The following is a 24529-nucleotide window of genomic DNA, read 5'->3' as shown; positions in this document are numbered from 1 at the left end:
TATAAAATTAGAAAAATTATTTGATTATTTATAATTATTTATTTGAGTTTATTTTTAATTTAGATTTCAGATGAAACAATAATTTTGGACAAAGAAGATATATTGAATGATATTGATTCTACTGACTTTCAAGACATTGTTATAAAGAAAAGTAAATCCAAGCGTAAAAAGAAGAGCATTTGTAAAGACGATGATTATACTGAAATTAATGGATTTGACAAACTCGAATCAAATCACGAATTTCTAGAGTGTTTGTGTGGTGCTTTAGAGAATGAATTTGAATATAAAGTGAAATTACAGTGCGAGAATTGTGGACTCTGGCAACACTTAGAGTGTATAGAAAAGAAATATCATCCAAATTATAATGCATTAGAGAAACATTATTGTCCTCATTGTTGGGTGTTACCATCAAGGGTAAGATATAGTTTTTTAATAAATAAATATAATTATTTTGAAACTATTAATATAGGATCTTCCAAAAAGAATGCTACCATTTTAAATTACTGTAGTTATGTTAATTATTACCTAAGAAGTATGCGGTGTATATCAATCAATAGAGAAAATGCAGAGTTTCATTTACCATCTGCATATGAATGTTTTTTCTCCTGCCTCTAGGATGTGCTGTAAACAAAAATAGCAACTCTGCACAGAGAAAACTCTGTGTTTTGTAGTATCTAAACTCAGAATCAGTCATGATTTTTTGCAGAATACGAAATGCTTCCTCTGTTGCAGAGCTGCCATTTGTGTCTATGGTGCATCCTAGTTGCTGCAGACAAAAATTTGTATGTAGATGGTAGATGAAACTCAATATTTACTCTATTAATGTATGTCACATACTTCTCGGGTAATAATTAAAATAACTACAGTAATTTAAAAAGGAAGCATTCTTTTTGGAAAATCCTATATCTGTGGTACAGAAAATATTTATTGTTACAAATACATGATTATATAGAATGAAAACAGATTAAATTTAAATGTTAAAGCATGATGTTTGGCTTATTTCTGTAAATCAAATGATAGATTTTATTTTATTTTAATATTTTGGTTTGTAGTCAAACTTAGGATATGAATTTAAAAACTATTTTTGTCACTAAAATTAAATGAAAATAAATTGTACTGATCTTAAAATATTTTCAGGGACTATATACCTCACGTGCGACGTTAATAGTTACGCCAACTTGTATAAAATATCAGTGGGAAGAAGAAATAGAGAAACATGTTAAACAAAAATCATTAAGAGTTCTTGTTTACTATGGAGTTCATTCACAATTTATACCTCCTCCTGTTTTAGCCGATTATGATATTGTGTTAACAACATATAGTGTGCTTCGTCGGGAATTAAATTATGTTGATCTTCCTCATTCAAACGGTAAGTAGTAACTATCAGTTACTCTTTTAATTTCTTTTTTACAGTTAGATAACTGAGTCTTTATATAAATTTTAACTGCATGAAATTGGATCTCAAACTCAAAGAAAAACAAAGTGTGTTTAACTTATCTGATGTTGAAATTCTTCTCTGTTGACTGTGACACCATGTTGAATTTTTGTCGATGTTAAGCCTAATGAAGGGTACGTTTGTAAAGTCAAACGAGTTAAATGCGTTAGCAACAAATCATTCAAAAAGTAGTAGTCTCGCTCAGTGCGTGTGCTCTGCGGTGATGACATTTTGAACAAAACTCTGACGAAGCTCACGAAGGAAAGAGTTAGTTTACTTCATTAAGAAAATGGCATCTGACGATATCGACGTTTCTAAATTACTCGAGTGTTTAAATTGTGAATTAAAAGGTGAAATGATTGAAATAACTGTCCACCCGAAGCAATCTAAGAAAAATATTTTGGATAAGGCTGCACTAGCAACATTCATATCTTTGATTTTAGAAACAGCCATTTAGTTATAAACGAATTGTTCAAAACTTTAACAAAATAAGTATAACGATGACGTTATTCTCATTTAACTCGTTTGACTTTACGAACATACCTGAAAATTACACATTTTTTATAAAAGTAATCATGGCTATTTTATCATTTGAAATTATATTTCGAAAGTTTGTTTTAATATAAAAATTATGACGCATAGCGACATCTAGTACCAAAATCTTTTTGATGCAGAGACGAATATATTTGGGAACACCCACACAGGTCAAATGAAGTCAACACAAAAATATTCGGGAAAAACACAGGACAGGTTAATGCCTGGTAGAAACTTTTGACTAAGAGACAAACACTTTCAACTGTTTTAACTATTAATCCTCAAGTTTAAACTGAGAAAACTAAATAAATGTTAAGTAACAAATCAGAATATTACATATTGTGCATTTTCAGCTTTTATATAAAAAATTTGACATTAAGAATATCAATTAAATTATGGAATATGGCTTAAAAATAGGTAGTTATGTGATTAGTAATTAATTTAAGTAATTTAGAAACTTCTGGAAGAAAGATAGATCTAGAGTTGAACTCAAACCTGTGCTTTCTACTTCTCGTACAGATGTATTTATTTGTTGTGTGCCTTGAACTCTATCCCAGCGTCATTTTCAGACATACACTAATTAGAACTACACTTGTGACCAAAATGTTTTACTCCATTTGTCATACTGAACTGGCACATAATGCTCAGATATGAGACAAGTATCTCCCTGTTTTTCCATTACATCAGGAGGTAATTTTGGTGTGGATTCGTATAGGTGCACAATTTTGCTGAAATTGGGATCAGCTTGATTAATGGCATTAATATATTCCTCACAGTTGTTGTACAGTTGATCTTAGTATATCTGCACTTCTCAATGATGCCAAATATTTTCTACGATGCTTAGATCTGGACTTCCTGTAGGCCAGTGTGGAACATTCACATCGTTGGTGCGGAAGTTTCAGATGACTCATCTGGCTTTATATCCTGCTGCAAAATCCATATTTTGAGTTTAAATTGATGCTTTATCTATGGAAGAAAGATGTGCTGAAAATCTTTCAGATAAGCATTGCTGTTATATTTCTGACTGACAACTTCAACTTTGAGATTTCACAAAATCTTAACACTTATGACATGCTGACTTGCTTCAGAAATTTATAGTTTGGTGTAGTTTGGGAGTTATTTGGGTCATTCAAAGAAAATTACTTTTCTATTACATTAAAATCAAATACCCTTGAGAAATGTTCCAGGCAAACTCCAGGCATTCTTGCCTGTGACTTGAAGTGGTCAGATGCAGTTTTTTCAATATCTTGCAGTTACTAAAACCCACCTGTTGCAGAATCGGGTGCGTTGTCTCTCGCATCTCCTCCATCCAAATTGGACTGCATACATACACGACCACTCACACGTGAACAATAATTAGCAACCATAGTGGTTTCTATGTCTATCCGTAAGACATGGTGATGTCAGTATCCTGACATGTCATCAACAAAGTGGTGCCGATTCTTTGGTCAAGTGGGACGGAGGCATAGGGTGCACTTTGCACATTGTCACAGCAACAAATAAAAAATTATTTTATTCAATTTGAATAAATATTGATATTTCAAATCAAATTTATTTACTCATAAAGTGTATTGTTAGTTTGGCTAAATTTTATACATAATTGAAATCTTATTCGAGTATATTTTTAAAGATGATTCCGGAAGAAGATTTCGTAATCCAAAGAGATTCATGACAATTCCTTCGCCGTTACTGTCAATTGAATGGTGGCGCATTTGTCTGGACGAAGCACAAATGGTCGAAAGTACGACGACAAAAACTGCCGAAATGGCCCAGAGATTGACATCCGTTCACAGATGGTGTGTTACTGGTACTCCTATACAGAAAAGTATAGATGGTAAAATATTCTGACTTGATTTATTTAAGTTAAATTTTTAAATTATTTAAAATTAATTCAAAATAATTGCCTTGCAATTTCAAAAGTTCTGTTTGATTTTGTTAAAATTAATGCAATTTTTCAGACTTTTTCAAACTGCACTTAAATTTAAAGAACTTTTCTTAGTTATGGGCATTGTCATACAATATTGATTTTGATATATAAAACATAAAGAAAAAGATCTGATTTTATTGTTTGACATTTATTCAAATACAGTTGAACGTTCCAAATAGTAAATTACTGCATGAAAGAATAGTCTATACCAGGAGAGGTGAAACCTTGTCATGATAAGAGCCATACACTGCCTGTCAAAAACACACAAGAGCCACATCCTCAATTGGAATGTCTATTGGAGAGCTGCATCATATATTTATATTATATATAGTTAAAATACTATAGTTGCCATTGTTTCATAGTAAATATTACTGTTACTTTTCTTTATTTATTGCTAATTTATGACTGACTAGTTAAACAATTGTTTAACTCCATCTATATTATAAATGTAACATAAACTTTTCATTGCTTGTTTGAGGTTAAGTTGTGAGTTACATTTACAATCTCTGTATATATTACACTAAGTGATGGTCAACAAACTTGCAAAAATATTGTCTGTAAGTAGTATGTACCAAGTTTATAAAAAGAAATTGTATACGGGAGCCACAATAAGGATCTAGAAGAGCTGTATGTGGCTCACAAGCCACTGTTTGGCCACTGTGGGTCTATACTAATGGTTTACAATCTGCTTTTTGAAGCTGCTACCCTAAATAGCTATTTTTGATGTGCTTGACGAGCTAATTCTCAATAATTTATTGGATATTGGAATCTTTCAACATTCCTAGAAGCTTGTGGCATTCAAAGATGCTCCAAGAGCCTTGCAAAAACTATCAGTCTGTACCTAACTTCTGTTTCTGGACAGAAAATAATTTGGGCAGTTGATCTTTAATATATTACAGAGGATTTTGGAATGATATTTTCTTAAATAATTTATATTAGAACGACAATACACTTATTAAGAATCCAGAAATTTGGTGTCATTTACTTAATTGCAAATCAGGTTTAATTACATTTATCATATAAATATGCATATCCAATCTTTGACTTAATAAACACTGTTATTATATCCTTTATTTTTTTAAAAATTGCCAGTTGTATGTATTCACATTTACAAAAAAATATATTTCTTGTTAAACTATACATACCACTAGAGGACTTTTTAACTTTTTTTGTGTTTAGTGGCGGACAAGTAGCCTACAATAAAAGGTCGACTCTGTTATTGCCTCAATAGCATGTGAAAGGATCGAATGATATGGACTCATCTTGTATGTATAGTCAGTCTAACAAGAAATATGTTTTTTTGTAATTGTTATATCCTGTTGTACACAACATTTTAATACATGTATGATGTCATAAAGATATGAATAGCTTCAACATTAAGTGGTTAAGTTAATTGAAGTTCAATGGCCATATAAAGGACTATTTTTTGATATACATATACAGTAATACCTCAAAGTTACATGATAGGCGGGTCAGACGAAAATCACTTAAGTCAAATTCGCATAAGTTGGGGTACAACTTTGCATATAAATATATATAAATTTTGTTTAATTGTGACCAAGGATTAACAAAAAAACTAGTTTAGAAGAGAAATATTTAATAAAGTTGCAGTTCTTTATACATATTAATACAAAATATTAAAAAAATAAATGTGTTACATAAATTATTTTGATGTCAATGGCTTCATAAAATCTAACAAATTCATCTGACGACACAATGCCTTCTTTTTTCGTATGGAATATCTTTATAGCAATCTAATAATTTTTTTTTATTCCTTGCTTTGTAGCTATAACTTGTTATTCATTGGAGTCTATGTTTTCTAAAATTTTTAAACCCTTTTCAATTGAGCTGAGACCTTCTGTCAAGCTTGCAATTGTCGTGTGCTTTTCTGGTGGAACTGGGTCTGAAGTGTCGGATACTTCAGTGTTGTTTTGCTGACGCATTTCTATGAGCTCATCAATTGTCATCTCCTGACTATTTGAATCCAACAGCTTGTTGACATCATCACCACTGACTTCCAAATCTAATTGCCTGGCAAGATTAACAACTTCTATCACATGAGCGACATGATCAGTTTCTGGCATTGTTTCCATCTCATTTTTGAAAAAAAAATGGACAAAGTTTCTTCTAGACATCATTCAATGTCTTTTTGGAAATTTCATTCCAAGATTTTCCAATGATTCTTATGGCATCTGAATTGTTTTCAAATGTCTTTAACAGATATCTCACTATTTTGCCTCTTAGCTTCATTCAAATGTGCAAACGAATGCCTCATGTAGTAAGCCTTGAATGTTTTGATGACTCCTATATCTATCAGTTAAAGCAAGCTGGTTGTGTTTGGAGGCAAAAACACAACTTTCACATGTGGGTCGAAATCAATCAGGGTGGCAGGAGAGTGACCGGCTGCATTGTCAATGAGAAGCGTCACTTTAAATGGAATCTGTTTAGACTTGCATAACATTCAAGTTTGTATATGAATTTGTGACCAAACCAGTCCTCAAAAACAGAAGCTATCATCCAAGCTTTATAATTTGACTTCCAAATCACTGGTAAGCTAATTTTAGATACATTTTTTAAGGCTCTTGGGTTTTTGGAAAGGTAAATTAAGAGAGGTTTTAACTTGCAGTTACCAGCTGCATTCCTGCCAATGATCACTGTCGATCAGTCTTTGGAAACCTTAAAGCCTGGAAAATTTTTTTCTTCACTTGCAATAAAAGTTCTTTTAGGCATGTTCTTCCAGAACAGGCCAGTCTCATCCACACTAAATATGGTTTCACTGCTATAGTCACCGTCTTCTATCTCAGCCTTGAGTGTCTCAGGAAAAGAAGACGCAACTTCTTTATCAGCACTTGCCTCCTCTCCACTCTCCACGATGCTGTGCCAGTTACAGCGAGTTTTAAATTGGTTGAACCAACTATTACTAGCTACAAAGTATTCATCTTTACTCGTCTCCCCAGCTTCTTTCAATGAGGGTTTCTCATTTCCTGGTCTTTTGCTTGTCTCGGGATTCTGGGATAAAAGTGAACTGTTTCCCAGGATTTCGGGAAATCCCGGGATATAAATAATTATTTTTAAGATATACAAAATATCTTGAAATCAAATGATATAATTATTTTTCATTTTTTAAAGTAATTTAATATGTTCTACAATTTCCAAAATCATATTAATAATGCTGTGTAGGATACATATTAAAAATTACCTTTGAATTACATAGAAATTTTCACGAATAGAAAAAATTTATTAAAGTTTGCTGGAAACTGCATACAGCAATGACAAAAATGCCTTTGAATTGAGTTGAAAATTAAAAAAACAATGAACTTAGATCAAACTTCTAACTAAAAGGTAATTTTCGTTTTTTAAATAAAACATAATACAAAATATTATTGTAAATTTTTATAATAATATTTTAAAAAGCAAAGATGGTCGATACTCCGATCACTCGATCTGGTTCTTATTTTAGTAATGAAAAGTCCCACTACCGAGAATGCCCTTTCCGATTCAATTGATGCGAGTGGAATCATGTTTAATGCATTTAAGACAGATGCTATGTGTTTTTTCACGTGTAGCCTGGAAGATTTCTAGTTCATTTTCGAAATTGTAGTACTTCTTTTGCTCTCTAGTATTCTTGATTTGTCTACCTGGGCTGCTTTAATAGAAACATCAAGCTTATAGCCAAATAATTTGGCAGTTTGTTTGTCTTTAATAATCAGGTTTATGAAGAAAAACTTCATACTTGCAGACTTCGGACTGGTTTGTATCCTTGCTCAATTTGCACAACCTGGCGTTACACAGTTATTCAAGCTACTGGGCATGGTTAAAAATTAAGACAGCATAAGCACAATTATTCCAGAAATTACAGGTTCTGACAAGTAAAGAATTTTCAGAGTCCTGCCACAAATAAGCTACGTATTGATTATTGACCATTTGTGACATGCCATAACGAGGAAAAATTAAAAAACTAATAAGTAGGTATAAAATTAATAAATACAAATGAATTCTGACAGTTTATGAATTAATTATATTTTCTATTTGCAAAATTTCCACAACCTTAACACAAAATAAGAAGAAAGTGAACTTTTAAGAAATTTGCGGGATTTCTCGGGATGAGAAAAATTTCCTGGGTTAAAAAAACAACTGGGATCCCATTTGAAAAACCCTACTTTCAACCTCTCAAAAATCAGCTTAGCTTGATAGTACACAGTGTTCTGATTCACTGGACAATTCTTAACTTTTACCTGATTATCATACCATAATTTTGGCATTGTTTTCATCTCAGCAATAATATCATGATATTTACGAATTATGCTTGAGTTTAAGGATTGAGCATTTTTCATTGAGAATTCTTTCTTTATCTTTTATGATTGTTCTTACTGTGGATTGCGATAGCTCAAACTTCTTTGCCAATTTACAAATTTTTATTCTACTATCAAAATCCTTGATAATGTTAAGTTTACAAGTTAAGTTTAAGTTTTCCTTTTCTTACTAGATGCAAGAGAATCAGATTTAATTTGTTTGGACTTCATAGTTTTTTTCAGGGTTTAGAAAACATGTAACAAAACAATCTTAACTTTTGTAAATTGTAGAATCGTAATCGTGTATGTAGAGTTTGCACGAAATGCATTCGAGTATCACAGCAAGAGAAAAACAGGAGATAGGGGGTGGTAGTGTTTCCAAACAAAAAAATCAAGAACCACGTAACTCCAAGTTTTTATAAGTCCGGGTATTCCTGCATATATGAAAACCATTGAAGTTGAGGCTAAGCAGCAAAAGTATTAAAGGTGTAAAACCAAACTCGCACCCAAAAACAGCGACACCAGAATTGAAATCGTCATAAGCAATGCCACGTTTTATCAAACTGCATACTATTAGGTTGCAAGTATACTTTCATGCTTTTATTGGCCTTAATAATTTTCTTATATCATCCATTATATTATTTTCATATTAGTAAGTGCTTAATGCAGTTATCAACAGTTGAGTTTTTTAAATTGAATCAATTGAGTCGAATTATCGTGGCAATGGAGTTATTATTTCGAATGAGAGTTTGCAGATGCTAATTTTACACGAATAAGTATAAGTTTTGAACAGTGATGATGGATTGATAGATATATCCAAAGAGTATATTCAAACATTTATATAAGGACACTTTAAACACAGGAAAAATAGTCAATAATAAATAAAGGACCTTGTTGATTCATCAAAATTGTTCAATATTTGGGTTTGCAGATTTTTTTGATGATACAAAGTATCATCAAAAAATCTCTAAATTACAATATGAAGTAGTTACTTTGTAATCTACATCAGTGTTTTTCAACCATCGGTCTGCAAAAAATTTTGCTGGTCCACAGGAAAATATTTGACCATATTAACACCAGTACAGTTGATTATGAGTGACATTTACATAGTACACTCAAACCTGTTTTTGTGCGGTCTTTTTTTGTGCGATTTTTTATGTGTGCAATGTGTTTTGTGCAATTATTTTTGTGCAGTATATCAATTTGATTGAAATTCATATACCGCACACAAAAAATCACACAAAACAAATCGCACAAATAAAAAATTGCACAAAAAATGACCGCACAAAAACAGGTTTGAGTGTAATCTAGAGTTAATGTACGAGGGTAATTCCAAAAGTAAGGTCTCCTATTTTTTTAAATACAAAGAAACATTCATACGAAAATAAAGTTCATATCATTTTAAAGCTTAAAACTTTTATCTATTTTTCTACATAATCACCATTTCGATCGATGCATTTTTGTAGGCATTGTAGCAGTTTTTGTATGCCCATGTCATACCTGCTCGCCACCACGTCACGGGTCCCATCTTGCGCACACCTTCCGATATTGCAACTTTTCCATTAAAATCCTATAAATTGTGCTTGGGGAAAGCCCAATAACCAAAATGCAGAGATCATCCAGGGTGATTCGCCAATCTTCACGCATGGTTTGCTCAACTTTTGTGACTGTCTCGTCAGAAATTAACGATCTTCCGCTTCTTTCTTCATCGTGAATTTCAGTACGATCAACTACAAACTCCCTATACCACTTGAAGATGTTTTTGACATCTGTACACGACTCGCCACACACTTCCATCAATTGGCAATGAATTTCAATCGGTTTAACACAACATGGCGGCAAACTGGTACGACATGGGCATACAAAAATTGCCACGGCGCATACAAAAATTCATCGACCGAAATGGCGATTATGTAGAAAAATAGATAAATGTTCAAGCTTTAAAATGATATGAACCTTATTTTTGTATAAACGTCTCTTTGTATTTAAAAAATTAGGCGACCTTACTTTTGGGATTACCCTTGTATATACTCTCTTACATGTAGTTTCTTGCAATAAGCAAGTATAAGTGTAATAAATAAGCATAACTCATAGTCACATATAATTGCTTGTCCGTGTAAAATTATCCATAATTTTATCAATCTGCAACGAGAAAAAGGTTTAAAAACACTGATCTTGGAAGTCAAAGCATTAATGATTTGTACATGGTAAATTATTTTATTTTTGCAGCTAAAACTATTTAAAAATAAAACATTTTTTTGATACGATATATGATATTTAATAAAATCAAAGAAATGTTATATTTTTAATAAAATCTATATCTCTTTTTGTTCCCGTAAGTTAAAAATGTTTCTTTTTTTGTTGTTGTTTTTAGATCTATTTGGTCTTTTGTTATTTCTGGGCGTAAATCCATTTTGTGTAAAAACGTGGTGGAAAGAGATCGTTCTTAATCCTTACTGTCACGGTGAATTTCAACCTCTGTACGAAGTATTAAACAATTATTTTTGGAGAACGGCAAAGAAGGACGTAATCGATCAAGTAAGCTCTTCATATTGAATAATTATAAAAATTCTCATTAAAAATTTTTTTTTGACTGATTTGTAGCCATTGCCAGATTAAAATCTTGGATCGAACGTATTCAAACATGCCGTATTAGCATAGAATTTTATGATTCTGCTCTAATATATATTTGTATTTATTTGATTTGCATTGTAGATTTATATTTTTACAATTGTGTTCGTGTCAAAGGGTACAATTGTGCCTTTTTCTTAAAACAAGTTTTGCGCATTGAGGCGGACAAGAGATTCGTAATAAAGTTCAACACTTCCACAAGATTGATACGCTCCTCAGGTGTGAAAATGGACAAAATGCAAAGACGCTTTTAATTTATATTGCAGTTTATTCTATTTTTTCATTATCTTGGATGTTTTTATCAAAGTTTTAAATCTTATTCTTTCATATTAGACTTTTAGTTGAGAATTAGCTACTATTAAATGCTTGAATATTATAATTTAAATAATGAAGATTTATGTTCATTCTCTGTTTAAAACTGCATCTGTAATAATAATCCATCATTTCAAAGTATTTTCAAGAATTGTGTATTAAATCTGGTGCACATTTTTTTAATATAGATTTCTGAATTAATGTAAGAATTCAATTAATTTTTGCAAGAAATAAGATTTAAAAATTAGTATTGGCGTTTTTCCTTTATTATAAATGTCAACTTTCCGAAACTCGACGTATCGATACTAAGCCAAATGATCACCATAATTAATTGGGCTATTAATATGCTATAATTAATATTTAGAAACTAGGTAATTTGGTACTAGAGGTAGGCATTAGGCACCATCTCTTATCTAAATTAATAATTACAATAATTTATTAAATAATTTAGAACGTTCTGGAAGAAAAGAACTAGCCCAGAGCGGGGCTTGAACCTGCAACTTCCGCTTACTGTGCGGTGTGCTTGCCAATTACACCATCCAGACCCCAAACAAGCCTTTGCTTTCAGATGTATTTAAATTTACCAAATTACTTATTTACTAAATATTAATTATAGCATATTAATAGCCCAATTAATTACTGCAATCATTTGATTGATTACAGCTTTCTAAAATTCTTTTAAATATATTTTAAAGAGACGCTTATTTAAACACAAAAATTACATTACAGACTACATCATTGTGACAAAATTTACTATGATGCGCTATTAAAACGTTATTGTTTAGCATGTCGGAAATTATACTGATAGCTCAAATGATCTTCAGATGTTACACATTAAAATGAAATGAAATTTACTATTAAACTAAGCATCTTTTAAAATTCTGTTGCTTAACATCATCTTGTCGTAAGCCATTACACCAACTGCAAAATGCGCTTATACAAATGCCAAGTGACGTTCTTTCTAGAGTCTTCGAACATCTGATTTTTACTTTTGGGAAATCTCAATACATAAAGAAAAATGATTTTCATTTAAGGACCATTTGCGGTTGATTATAGGGCCCTGGAAGAAAGCACAATTCTTACCTCTGTGTTTTTTTTACTGATTCTATAATTTTATGGATTTATAGTGTTGTTGTATGCTTAAAGGATGGTTTTAAAATAGAAATTATTTTTAAAAAATAATATATTTCTTCTCTGTTTTATAGTTTTTAAAGTTTATATTAGTAGGATTAACAAAATAAGTTGTTAAGGATTAATAGATTGTCGGTACTTAATCCTAACATGATAGGAATTTAGGATAATGCTTATCAAATAATCAGAATTAAGCATTAATATTGTTTACTTGTAAAATATTCTTGAAGTCTAATTATCACTGAATTGTAACTTATCATGTAATAATTTTAAATGCAGATTATACAATAAGAAGTGTAGATGTAAAATAATTGTAGATTATGCTGCTAACTTATTCTTTATATTTAATAATTTATTTATAATATAATTTTTATATGCTGTTTTAGCTTGGAATTCCGGAACAGGAGGTAAAGGTTCATTGGTTATCATTTTCTCCGGTCGAAGACCATTTCTACTTTAGACAACACCAAGAATGTTCACAGGAAGCAATGAGAAAAATTAACAAATTTCGTAACTTAGATATAAAATTATCTTCGCTGGACAGGCATTCGTCGATGCAGGTAATTTGTTCGAATGTATATGTGCATGAAACATGAGATTTTTGGCATATCATTTTAAACAATTAATTATATTTTGACTTTTCTTGACTCTTTTTGCCCTAAACTTGACTGTTAGATTAAAGCCAAACAATTGCTGGATTATATTGGGCTATATTAATTCTATTGTTAATAATTAAATGTTAAGTATTGAGTAATTGTAATTTCAATAATTGATTTTAAAATATATGAGACTTATAGCCCATAGAACTTCAAAGATAATTTTATCATTGAAGTTCTATGGGCTATAACTCCCATGCTTAAGTATCTAGCAAATTATTTTTAAGTTTGGTGTATTATTTATATATGATTAAATTGTCTCATGAAATTATTAAGATAACATAGATAAAATTCAGCATTAAAATATATATATAAAAAGATAAATATTTCATTTGTTCTTCCGTTTTTATTAAAATAATTAATGTCGGAGAGCTATAGCCTTCACTGAAGTAATAATTATGAATAGAAAAGCTTGTTAGCTTAAATATCTACATCAAAGCTTGTTAATTTAATTTTCATTAATTCTTTCATGACGATTACATTTTTTAAATTCTATAAATAGGATTTTTAACATAAATTAATTCCTATTTGATTTTTAAGTATTGCATGTCTAACAGTTATAATACATTTCAGTTGTTATACCCTCTTCGAAGATTAAGACAAGCTTGCTGCCATCCACAGGCAGTGCGAGGAGAATTTCTTCCAATTCAGAAAAGGTAAAACTCGTTTAAACTTAAATAATTTCAATACAATGATAATTACATTAGAGACTCATTGTTTGTCTACACGATACTTTGCAAGATTACACTTTGATCTATTTATAAAAATCAGTTATTTTATTTTATCAGTTTTATATTGCTTTTTTCTATTTTTTCCCATGTGTATTTATTACATTTGTCCACTTAAATATCTCTATAGATTGTATAAATGATTAATATTAACCTACCTAATGAGTTTAAAACTCTTAAACTGCTCCATCTTAAGTACAGTGGACCTTTGTTATAACGCTGCTCACTATACCACACACTCGGTTATAGCATGGGCGATGTTCGCGACGCAATAAGCTGAAACACATTTATACAGGTCCGTGCAGTGTTAGTGAGTAGCGCATTTTATTGTTACTGCGTATTGAGTAATTGTGTATGTATTGAGTTCCTGAATGTATTTTGAATAGTGTTTAATTATTGTATGCATGATGAGTAAAAGAAAAGCTTGACATTATTGCTAAAGTAAAGAGGTGAATCGTGTTAAACCGTGCCGCTCGGTATAACGCGGTTCACCTTATAGCGCGGGTGTTGTTTCCCGCCCGACATGCGCGTTATATTGGGGGTCCATTGTAATTGGTTTTTGAATTAATTTTATTACAGAAAATGGATTAATTATCATTTACTGAGAATAACATTGTACTGTACAATGATTTCGAAATAAGTTAAAGTATCAAAATACTGATAAGCATACTTACATAAATACTGTTTTAATAACCTTTAAAAAAAGAATTCTGTAAATATATAAATTTTTTAGTACCATCTTCATCTTTTAACGACAAACTTGTTTCCCAGTACATTATGAATTTTGACAATATTGACAGTATGAATTTTTACAGTATTGCTTTGATTATCTAGAAATTTTACATCTCCACTGGCAAAATGATCATTCCTCTTTGACTTTCCTACATGAATGACTTGCTGCTAACAGTTTTCTGCAAACACTCTTTCAAATTATAGCAAGAGGGTCATTTATTTGTAAACAAGACAATTATTATTCTACCAATCTTAAACTGTACACTTTTCAAAACAAAAGGGCTACTTCTGTCCACAAAATTTTTAGTATTATGTACAAGTGTGCATAATAATTAGTTAATAAAAATGATGGATGTTCAGTTTAAAACTTGCACAATCTATAAAGGTATTTCTTCAATCTCAATCCTTCACGTTTCTCCATGTGGAGAAACATGAAGGATACATGTGAAGAAAAAATAGAAAAAAGAAAGTTGTAACGATGCTTGAAACTGCAACTTTCCGTACATTGAAATATACAAACAACAAACTAGACAACTCAGCAATCACTGCTTCTTATTAGATTTAACATTAATCATGACATTTAAAAAATAAAATTTTTTAAAACAAAGAATTTTGTAGAAAAAAGTCCTTCAGTACATTTAACAGGAAGGTGATCACTATAAAATGACGCAATGCCTCTTTTTAATGAAATGTATAGTTCTCAACCTTCCCTTGTATATGATGACCACATTCTGACCTAGTCTGTCTTTGTAAATAAGCATGGCCAAAAAGTGTTAGATAACACTCATATAATTAAGTTTAATCAAAACCAAAATAATTTGATCTTATTATACAAACCGATCATAGCATAAGTAGTTTTTAATATTTAAAAAAATAAAAGAAACTATAAATGTCTTCAATGTGTCTTTTCTCACATCTTGGGAACACAACTGTTTTTCCAGTAAAGTCAATCTTTTATTTGAGGCTAATCATACACTGTAATATGTAAAAAACATTTTTAAAATTTTCAGGGTGATGGTACAATTATAAAATAGCAAAAATATATTAATTAACACATTGTACAGGACAAAATTAATATTTAAAAAATAGTAGAAACTATAAAGCTATAACATCTTCATTACTTCCTTTCACACACCTCAGGAACACAAGTGTTTTTTCTATTAAAGTTGACCTTTCATTTGAGGCTACTCATTCACGATTATAGTTTAATCTATTTTCTTTTTTAAATGAAGGAAGTGGCATTTCAGTTTTCTTTAACAAGTTCTTTTAGATTGATTTACATTTAGAAGTGAATACAATTTTTTTCTGAGAAATCCTTTTTTAACACGTTCATGACATTACGAGGCATGTGTGACTTGTATGGACATGTCTAGTTAGGGCAACAGACATAATTGCTTTTTTTTTCGTGAGGCAGTGCATACATTTTGATAACATTATTTTACAAACATCATACTTGATGTATTGATATTATTTTATTATGTGCAATAAAATATATTAATTTAATAGTACAAAGCATGGGTGACTCTTGCCGCCCTGTATTAAAATAGACTACGAGTCATGGATGACTCGTAACACACAGCAGCTGCCTGAACGTTTATCTACTGATGCCGTAAACGTGTTAAGGTCTCGGCATATCTTAAATTCAGAGTAATGTAGTATTAGTGGTATGTAAATGCAGTTTTATGCATGCAAGTACTTTTATCGTTATTAATAAAGTAAAAATACTCGGATATTTGACTACTTTACACTAATATAAAGACCAGAATTTTGGTTAGAATTCAACAAACTTTGATGATAATTTTTACTATTTTTTAATACATTAATTATTATTATTGCATTATAAAAGTAAATAATAACTACAAAATTTTCTGATAAAATTCTGCAAAAATTTACAAGTATTTATCAGATTTTGTAATTAATTAATTATAAGAATCAGATTATGTGCCAAAAAGCAAAGATATTTTATAATAATTATCATTATTATTAATAGCACACTAACCATGGAAGAAATTCTGACTTCTTTAATAAAGAAAGTGAAGATTGAATGTGAAGAAGCTCATAGACAATCAATAGCAGCATTAAATGGTAAAATAGTCTTGTATGGTAACTAATATCAAATTTAAACTGTATATAAATGTAGAGAAAAAGTATTAACTATTAAAATATTTTCCAGGTTTGGCCGGTATTCACATAATAAGAGAAGAATATGTCGAAGCGGTAGAAAAATATCGAGAAGTGCTGAAGTCCGTCGAAGATCACTCGACTCATATTAAAACCGATAAGCTTCAGCAATTGCATACGCTTCATAATTTGGCCGAAATACTGGAAGGACGAAAGTCCGATCAGACTATACAAAACGCCACAGAAGTCGAAGAAAAAGAAAAGACTTCTCACAACATTAACAAACAATTTGATTTCAGCAATGGAAATGACAAGTTGCAAAATCAAGATTTCGAGAATAATTTAAATATAGAAAATTATAGTAATGGTTCGACCGAATCATCTGTAAATAAACCTAAATTTAATCCTCCTCCCGGGGTCGGCCGGACTTTAAACGATGATAATCTTTTACAGCAGGCATCAAAATTACGCTCTTTGTATTTAAGTAAATGTTTGTCTCAAGTTACCAGTGCTCAAGAACAATTAACCCAGGCTACTTCTAATGCAAAAGAAATTCGTTCTCAATTTGTATGTCAGAAGGAACCTTGGTGGGATCAAGCTATTAGACATAGTGTAATGCTTAATGAAGATGACTTGTTAGTACAGAAAGTGAAAGATGATCTTCTTGAAAACAGGACTGCTGGAATGTTATCGGCAGTTCATAAGTAAGTGTTTAATTTACTTTATAAGGCCTTCCTTAATGTAAAGATCAGTTTGAATCTAGCACAACTTTCTACATCTTTACTTGATTTAAGAAATCCTTACCAAATTTATTTATCCATTTATTTTTCTTATTATTTGAGTGGCTGTAAAGATTTCAAATAGCAGTTTTTTGTTTTCAATAGCATATAATTATGTATTTTTCTCTCTCTAAATATTAAATAAATCTACATATCCTTTATTTTCAGATTTTGTATATATTCTTTCAAAAAAGTCATATTTAATAATTCTTAAATTCTTAGATATGACTATAATTTGACCTCTTAGAATTATCTGGATATTAATTACGTATAAACACTAACTTATTAATATACTTTAATAGATTTCATAATGTGCATGGAATGCAATATATCATAGCAACTATGTTAGATGATCTGCAGAATTCTTATCAGAAACTCTCGTCTGCGGTCAGGAAACTCTCAGCAACGCCTTCGTCAACAGATCTTAACACTGCCGTCGACTGTCATTTACGTCCCGTAGGAAAAAATAAAGTAAAGTATGTCAACATTTTAATACAGTTTTAAGGTACATTTTAATAATTCATTTATTTTTTTTTAAATATTATTTACAGTAGCATTTATCATCAAAAATCTTAAATTTTAACAAAATTGAGGAATTATTTAACAATTAAAATAGTAACATCACAATTTGTATTACATATTTTATAAACTTAACTATCTGTTTAAAATAAAGTAATATTACATTTCATTAAACATTGTACTTATATATTTATGTGTGTGCACAAAAATGTAGCTATTTAACTAAAATTATTATTATAACTTTAATTTTAGATGCATATACTGTCAAGTTCACGAATTATTCAATCATTATGAAGGGAAATTATTTTACTTCAGTGAAGACGTAGCCGTATCAGAACCTACTACGAGTGATGTCGCACTACTAAAACCACTCCGAAGAGGTACCTGGGCCGACAGTGAACTCGAATTAATGTTAAAATTGATCTTAAATTTTGCTAAAAGTCATGGAGGTAAGGATTTAAGAATTATAAATATGTTGAATATCAAAATAAAACAGTAGATAAAATTATTTATTCAATTTTACATTGGCAATATCTACAGGTCAGAAAGTACCACCGCCACAATAAACCCTCAAAAAGTATATAATAATAATAATGATATATTCTGTGGTTGGTGAAAAATGGATTAAAAAATAGACTTGAAAATGTGTACATTTTCTCCATTGTCTTAACTTCGAAATAGAAGATATCCAGAGTTATGTAACGACGAATAATGATATATATAAATACTATATTAAAGCATTATTAAGTTTATAAATACAAAAAAGAACAAAAGATGAATATAAACTTATAAATTATGGTAAAGAAATTTTTTCCATGTAAAATGGCTCGATCTAGAGCTTTGAATTTTTACTCACCTCTAGATGAACATTTTCACTGAATTAAAATTTGAGTAAAGATCACTTGTAACAAATTTTAAAATATTTAAATGGAAAATTTTGTAAAGCAAAGTTATATTTCTAGTAGTTTATAATAGCACTTGAAGAAACTATTAAAATATTTATGCATTCAAATTGTGTCAAAATAAGCGATCCCATCCATCTCGCAGCTCAAAATACTATGTAAACAGATACTAAGATAATTTATTAAATAGAAAATGAATGGTTTTTTTTTAACCATTTATACTCTTAAAGAGACTACAGAGGCTCAAATCTATCAGAGATTGGAAGTTATTGGTAAGACTATGAAATCATCACGAACATAACTGATTAATCCATCATATTCAGACAAATATCTTAAAAAAAATTTTCTTGTGAAAGAATATGTTTTCAACAATCAACACGAGAGTAAATTATAGAAAATATTTCAAACTGTTAATTATTTATTTTAATTTATTTTTTAAAATATTAATTAAATTTGAACTATGTTTTAAAGTTAAAGGAGTTATAATACAAGATGGAAATCTTCACATCAAATTATTTGAAGCTTTAAAAAAGGAATTTAGAGTAAGTAAATTTATAATAATCTGTTCTAAATGACTATTTCATTTATTTTTGTACTCTTTTTTGAAAATTATTAACTGAATTAATTCTAAAACATTAAAGTAAATGTCTTAGTAGAGCATAAAACTTACAAAATTATAAAACATGAATTGATTACTTTCAAGTTCCTCATTAGGAATTTATTAGGGAGCATTGCTTCTTCTCTGTCTGAAATTGGTATGCTTTGTTTCATTATTATTGATAGTTTTTATTGTTTGAGAGGGGAATTGAATTCAATCCCTCTCTTTGAAGTCACTCATTAGAAATATTGACAATGCAGCAAGTAATCTGATAGTAAAAAACTGTTGTTCGAGGCCGAGACCTAGTTTCGGCAGTTGCAAAGAACTTTTTGTTTCAATGGTCAGTTTTTATCATTAGGAATGCAATAGGATTATATATTATGCTTATGACAAACAGTTAAACTTGAAAGTACTTGCATGATTAATTGGGCTTTGAAATTTGAAAAAATTGTACAGCTATAATTCCCATCGTCATCTGTCTGCCCTTCCTTAATCTCAAAAAAGAATTAGATAGACAAAAATTGAGAACAGATATGGAAAACTTAGAGCAGGAGGCCCTAATTAACTATATACAAACTTCCAGTGTGCACTGGAAGTCACGTTATTTTAATTCAAATATTTTTTCCTGAAATGAGTTAGATGGCCAGTATGACTTCATTGCTAACAGGAAAAGTATGATGTATGGGGCCAAGAGACTATTAATTTGAGGTGGAGAACATATATTTTAAATTAAATAAATTAAAAATATGATTAAAAATTGCAGCCTGGCATTGTGACGACATCACAATAAAATAATTGCTTACAAATTATTAAATTCACAAAAGAAATGTCAAAACTAAAGTATTATTTGTTGTAATTCTATATTCCCTTGATTATCCCCATGGTTTATTTGAAATTCCGGATTTTTTTCAAAGTTATGGTTTAATACTTTGCAAGCGAGTAAAAATTGAAAGAAATATTTCAATTACTCGTACATTTTCCAAACTATCAAAACCATTTCTAGCTGTACCCTATAAATACAATCAATAACGTTTGAAGTAATTATTGTTTTCATAGTTAATCTGATCCAGCGTCTTTCAATTTGGTTGTTACATTGTCATTCGTATCTGTTTCAATGTTGTCGGAATCAGAATCTTGACCAGTCCTGGCCAACCCAAATTGTTTCATGGTCCACTTTGATCACGCGTAACATTACAGTGGGCCACAATTTAGGCAAACATGCTTTTAAAAATGTAAAACAAATACAAAATGAGTAAGATTTTATTGTTATACCAAGAGTTCGTACTAGCACTTGCGCATTATAACAATGACACAGGCAAATTTTCATTTATTTAATTGTTTTGGTACACACGTAACGGCAAACAAAAGTTTTAATAAATATATAATTTCGGTTAGCAGGCCTCACAATTTAAGGTGATGGGCCATATGCAGCCCGCAGGCTGCAGATTGGCCAGGCTTGATCTTGACTATCATCTGGTTCAAACTCACCATTCCAACCCAAGTGTTTCTAATTAATCCTTGTTCAATAAGCTCCAGACTTGTGAACTCAAACGCAAGTTTCCTATGCTCAATTTTTGACAACATATATAATTTTATTTCCAAAATGTTCTTGTGAACCTTGGAATAGAAAATGCTGTCTTACTCTAGACAACTTGAAGAGGTAAATTCTAGTTAAACTAAGCTTCTCACCTGCCACTTTAAACTATGTTACCCCATACAGTGCAGTACTTCAATGTGTTTACCATTCTTTTCAACTGGGAGTTTATTCAAGGAAATATGGTAATATATTTTTATGATAATTAATTTGCATAGTTTTAAAAAATTCAGATGAAATTAATTTTTTTTCATTAATAAATGAGATAGTTAACTGATGACAATGAGGAGAAATTCCTCAAATTGTTCTTCAAACAAAAAGACAAAAATAAAATTATATAAAGGTTCTCTTATTTTACAGAATCTAATACAGAGTCAGATAAAGAGAAATATTTAATTATTTTTCACAAATCTATAAATAGTCATTTACTTTTATAATAATTATTTTGCTTTAAATTTATTAACGTACTCATTATTAATCATTTTAACGTCTTGCAGGCGTTAAGAGCCGTATGGATGCAAATCAGAGATCACGCGTCGGCAATAGACGAATTAGACATGGCCACATTGCGATTTAGAGTAAGATACAATAACGAGCCACAACCGGAGATACCGGTACCTTACATTTTAGAAAAAGAAGAGGTAATTTTTAAAGATTTATTAATTTATAATTAATCTGTGATAGCGATATGCTACCGAATATATAGCCAGAATAGTTTTAGGTTAAAAATTTTTTTAAAACTAACAAACTAAATTCAATCGAATTTTATGTACAGGTTAAAAAAAGGTATTTGTATACCTGTTTCTCTCAATTAATCTAAGACACTTTCTCGTGTTCTTAAATATGCTTGTGCCACTCTTCAGAAATCTTATTTGTCAGTACTTTCCAAATTCTTGTTTTTGGTAGCTTGGGATCTTTTTGAATGTTTTTATTTACATAAAACTCAAAACTTTTCAAATCAACTCGACATTTGTCACATTCTTCTCTTTTTAAACTGATTTTCAAACAAATCTAAAATGATGTTTTCGACCTTTATATCAAAGAAACAGCAGATGAGTTAATGTGAAGTAGCCATGCCACACGAAAACAAGACATTGCATCCAGCAATGAACAGAATCGGCCTGTTCTTTATACTCTTTTGAATATCTTTCTTCATTCGTAGTTCCTTCCAAGATGTATGATTCTGATATATTTAATTTTCATCAATAGCTTGTCACACTATGTATTTTCTAAAAAATTTCTTCTTTGGCTCAAATCTTTTTCCATCCAAAATGGAAAATTTTTCACAGCAGTGATAGTAATTTCTCTCAGATGTGTTGTTCAGATCGGCTGCTAGGTAGATTTCATCATTAAGGACAAGAATTTTAGATGTGCTCAAAGCTTCTTGTCCTATTCAATTGTTGTACTTATCGTATAAGAATGTGTTATATTCCTGTATGATAAGTTCTATGTTTGTTGATTTAAGAGATTAAAAAGTACAAGAATTTTAGACGTTAACGGTGCTATTGTTTCAATGATGTTTTGACAAACCATTTTTGTTTGATTTTTGATTCTCATTATAAAGTGGTGCACGCTTTCTTATGTAGCTCTTAAATCCCAACTTCTCCACTTTTATTAGGTGTAAATAACTTTTTGATGTTCCACAAATAGCCATTTCAGATTTCGGTACCAACATATTTGGGATTTTTGCAATCGGTTGCTTTGCTCGCTTCTCCATGTTCTTGTTCTGCTTAGAAATTGTACAACCAGAAATTTTTTTACATTTAGCATATCTGCATCTCTTATATCTTGAAAGTCTATCATACAATGTTAATTTTGGAATATCTTCTTCCATAAAGTGAGAAACTGTTTGTTACATTTTCATGGTAATGGCAAACTCTTTTAGAAAGAACTTTCCTTTTTTCAATGAATTGGTTTGAAAATAAAGATATCAAAACAAAATTTTACAGGCTACATGCTGCCTTGGTAATAGGGTTCAAATATTTGAACTGTATCAAGTTTAAAGGTGGTTAGAGCAGTTGACAACAGTAAATATTGAAGATATTTCAGATTATATTACTTAAATATGAAACATATATTTTTATTTATTTGTAACTGTAAGAAACTTTTTGAAAAATAAATGATACAGGATTATATCTCGTTCGAGTAATTAACAAATGATTCCAGTTTAATTTCTAAATTTAGCAATATTCCTCTTCTGTGTCGTGACAATTAAACAACCCAAAGGAAAACTGGGGAACCAGTCAAATGAGGACCTGCAGAAAGGGATCCAGAGGGACTAACAGTACACAGAGTTAATTAAAGGAACATATCTGTTGTATATACTTTAATAAAGTTTTTTAAAGTATAAAAGTTATAACACACGTGTACTCTTCGACTTACAATGGATCAAATACCACCACTTTTTATATGAAATCCAATTTAATATCCAGTGGTAAATGCATAAAAACTTCTCAGCCAATTACCGATGAAATTTTTAAAAATATCTTGATTTTTTTTCATAAACATGTATTTTGAGGCAAAATCAAGATGTATTTTCTTATATGAAAATAGTGATTAAACAGTTAAGAGAGAGAATGAAAACCTACAATAATTTGTGCACTCTTTTTTGAAGTTACATATTCCATATAAAAATTAAATCATTAGTTAAGAATTGATTGATGAGAATTGAATTACAAATGCTGTTTTGACTACTACTATTTGTCAATACAACTAACAACAAATGCACTACTTTCAAGAGGGAACATAAATTTTTCTGTTTGGATGTATTAACTGTGTTTCTCTTATATTTATCATAATAGAGATCATCTCTCTTATTGAATCATATGTAAGATTCATTTTATAGTTGATCAAGTGCATCCTTGGATAAAATGCGCAGTCGGCATTGTCGGACACCACAGTTCTTGTCATTCTGTTGTAATGAAGGTTGACGTGCAAAGTTAAAAAATTTCTTATTTTAATGACTTTAAAAGTTAAATATAATAATTGTTTTTATTTATATTATTTATTTAGTGAATGATTTTTTCTGTATAAACTTTCAAAAACCATTAATTTTCTAGTTATATCTGACAGAGGGATCGATCAGTTATCTAAAAAATGTATATAAAACAACCAAAACCCTAAAAGGAGAGTAATTTAAAAAATAAAACAATCACTTCAATTCTTTCACTGGTCCTTTATTATTAATAGAAGAGATTATTAACCATTAATTTTTTTTAGTTTCTTTGAATAGCTCGGGAAGAGCATCTAATGTATTATTAAATTATATCATCTTATATTTTTATTGTTTTTAATAAATAGATTTTCCACAATGACAGATTATTATAACATTTAAATTTCTGTCGGTCTAGGTAGAATTCACTCGCTTAAAATTGATGAGCGAATTAGCCGTCTCTAAAAGCGACTTGAGAAAGAAATTGGGACAATTATTTTACTTACAAAATTTAGCAAAGGTAAGATTTTATTTTATTATAGTCAAATTTTTAGATATTGTGATTTTTAAAGTTACCGAAGATTAATTGTGTATTAGCATATTAGGCTAAAAGTAAATTTTGAATAAACATAGTCACCGTTTACCTTACAGAAACAAACTTAATCATTTAATAAAGTATACAGTTCTTTACAATGTATACTTTTCC

At 30.0% G+C, this 24529-nt stretch overlaps 1 protein-coding gene across 2 annotated transcripts in view; it reads left to right on the top strand.

The window, feature by feature from the left end:
• Positions 1–24529, top strand: part of LOC136973927 (E3 ubiquitin-protein ligase SHPRH) — a 64643-nt gene that overhangs the window by 22464 nt on the left and 17650 nt on the right. The window contains exons 6-18 of one of the 2 annotated variants that reach the window (XR_010880572.1): positions 64–414; positions 1138–1369; positions 3600–3803; positions 10563–10726; positions 12649–12822; positions 13492–13574; positions 16369–16463; positions 16552–17203; positions 17581–17754; positions 18050–18246; positions 19171–19241; positions 21389–21532; positions 24246–24343. Coding sequence is in view for 1 of the 2 variants with exons in the window: in XM_067268697.1 (XP_067124798.1) it covers positions 64–414; positions 1138–1369; positions 3600–3803; positions 10563–10726; positions 12649–12822; positions 13492–13574; positions 16369–16463; positions 16552–17203; positions 17581–17754; positions 18050–18246; positions 19171–19241; positions 21389–21532; positions 24242–24343 (2643 nt within the window). In the remaining variant the exon portion in view is untranslated. Of the gene's footprint in view, positions 1–63; positions 415–1137; positions 1370–3599; positions 3804–10562; positions 10727–12648; positions 12823–13491; positions 13575–16368; positions 16464–16551; positions 17204–17580; positions 17755–18049; positions 18247–19170; positions 19242–21388; positions 21533–24241; positions 24344–24529 lie in introns of both variants that reach the window. The other variant, XM_067268697.1, reaches the window with a different exon arrangement.

Source organism: Centruroides vittatus, unplaced genomic scaffold (genome assembly GCF_030686945.1).
Source record: "Centruroides vittatus isolate TY-2023 unplaced genomic scaffold, ASM3068694v2 contig_1078, whole genome shotgun sequence".
Taxonomy (NCBI): domain Eukaryota; kingdom Metazoa; phylum Arthropoda; class Arachnida; order Scorpiones; family Buthidae; genus Centruroides; species Centruroides vittatus.
Note: the sequence above shows the minus strand (reverse complement) of the source record. Positions and strands in the feature narration are given on the sequence as shown.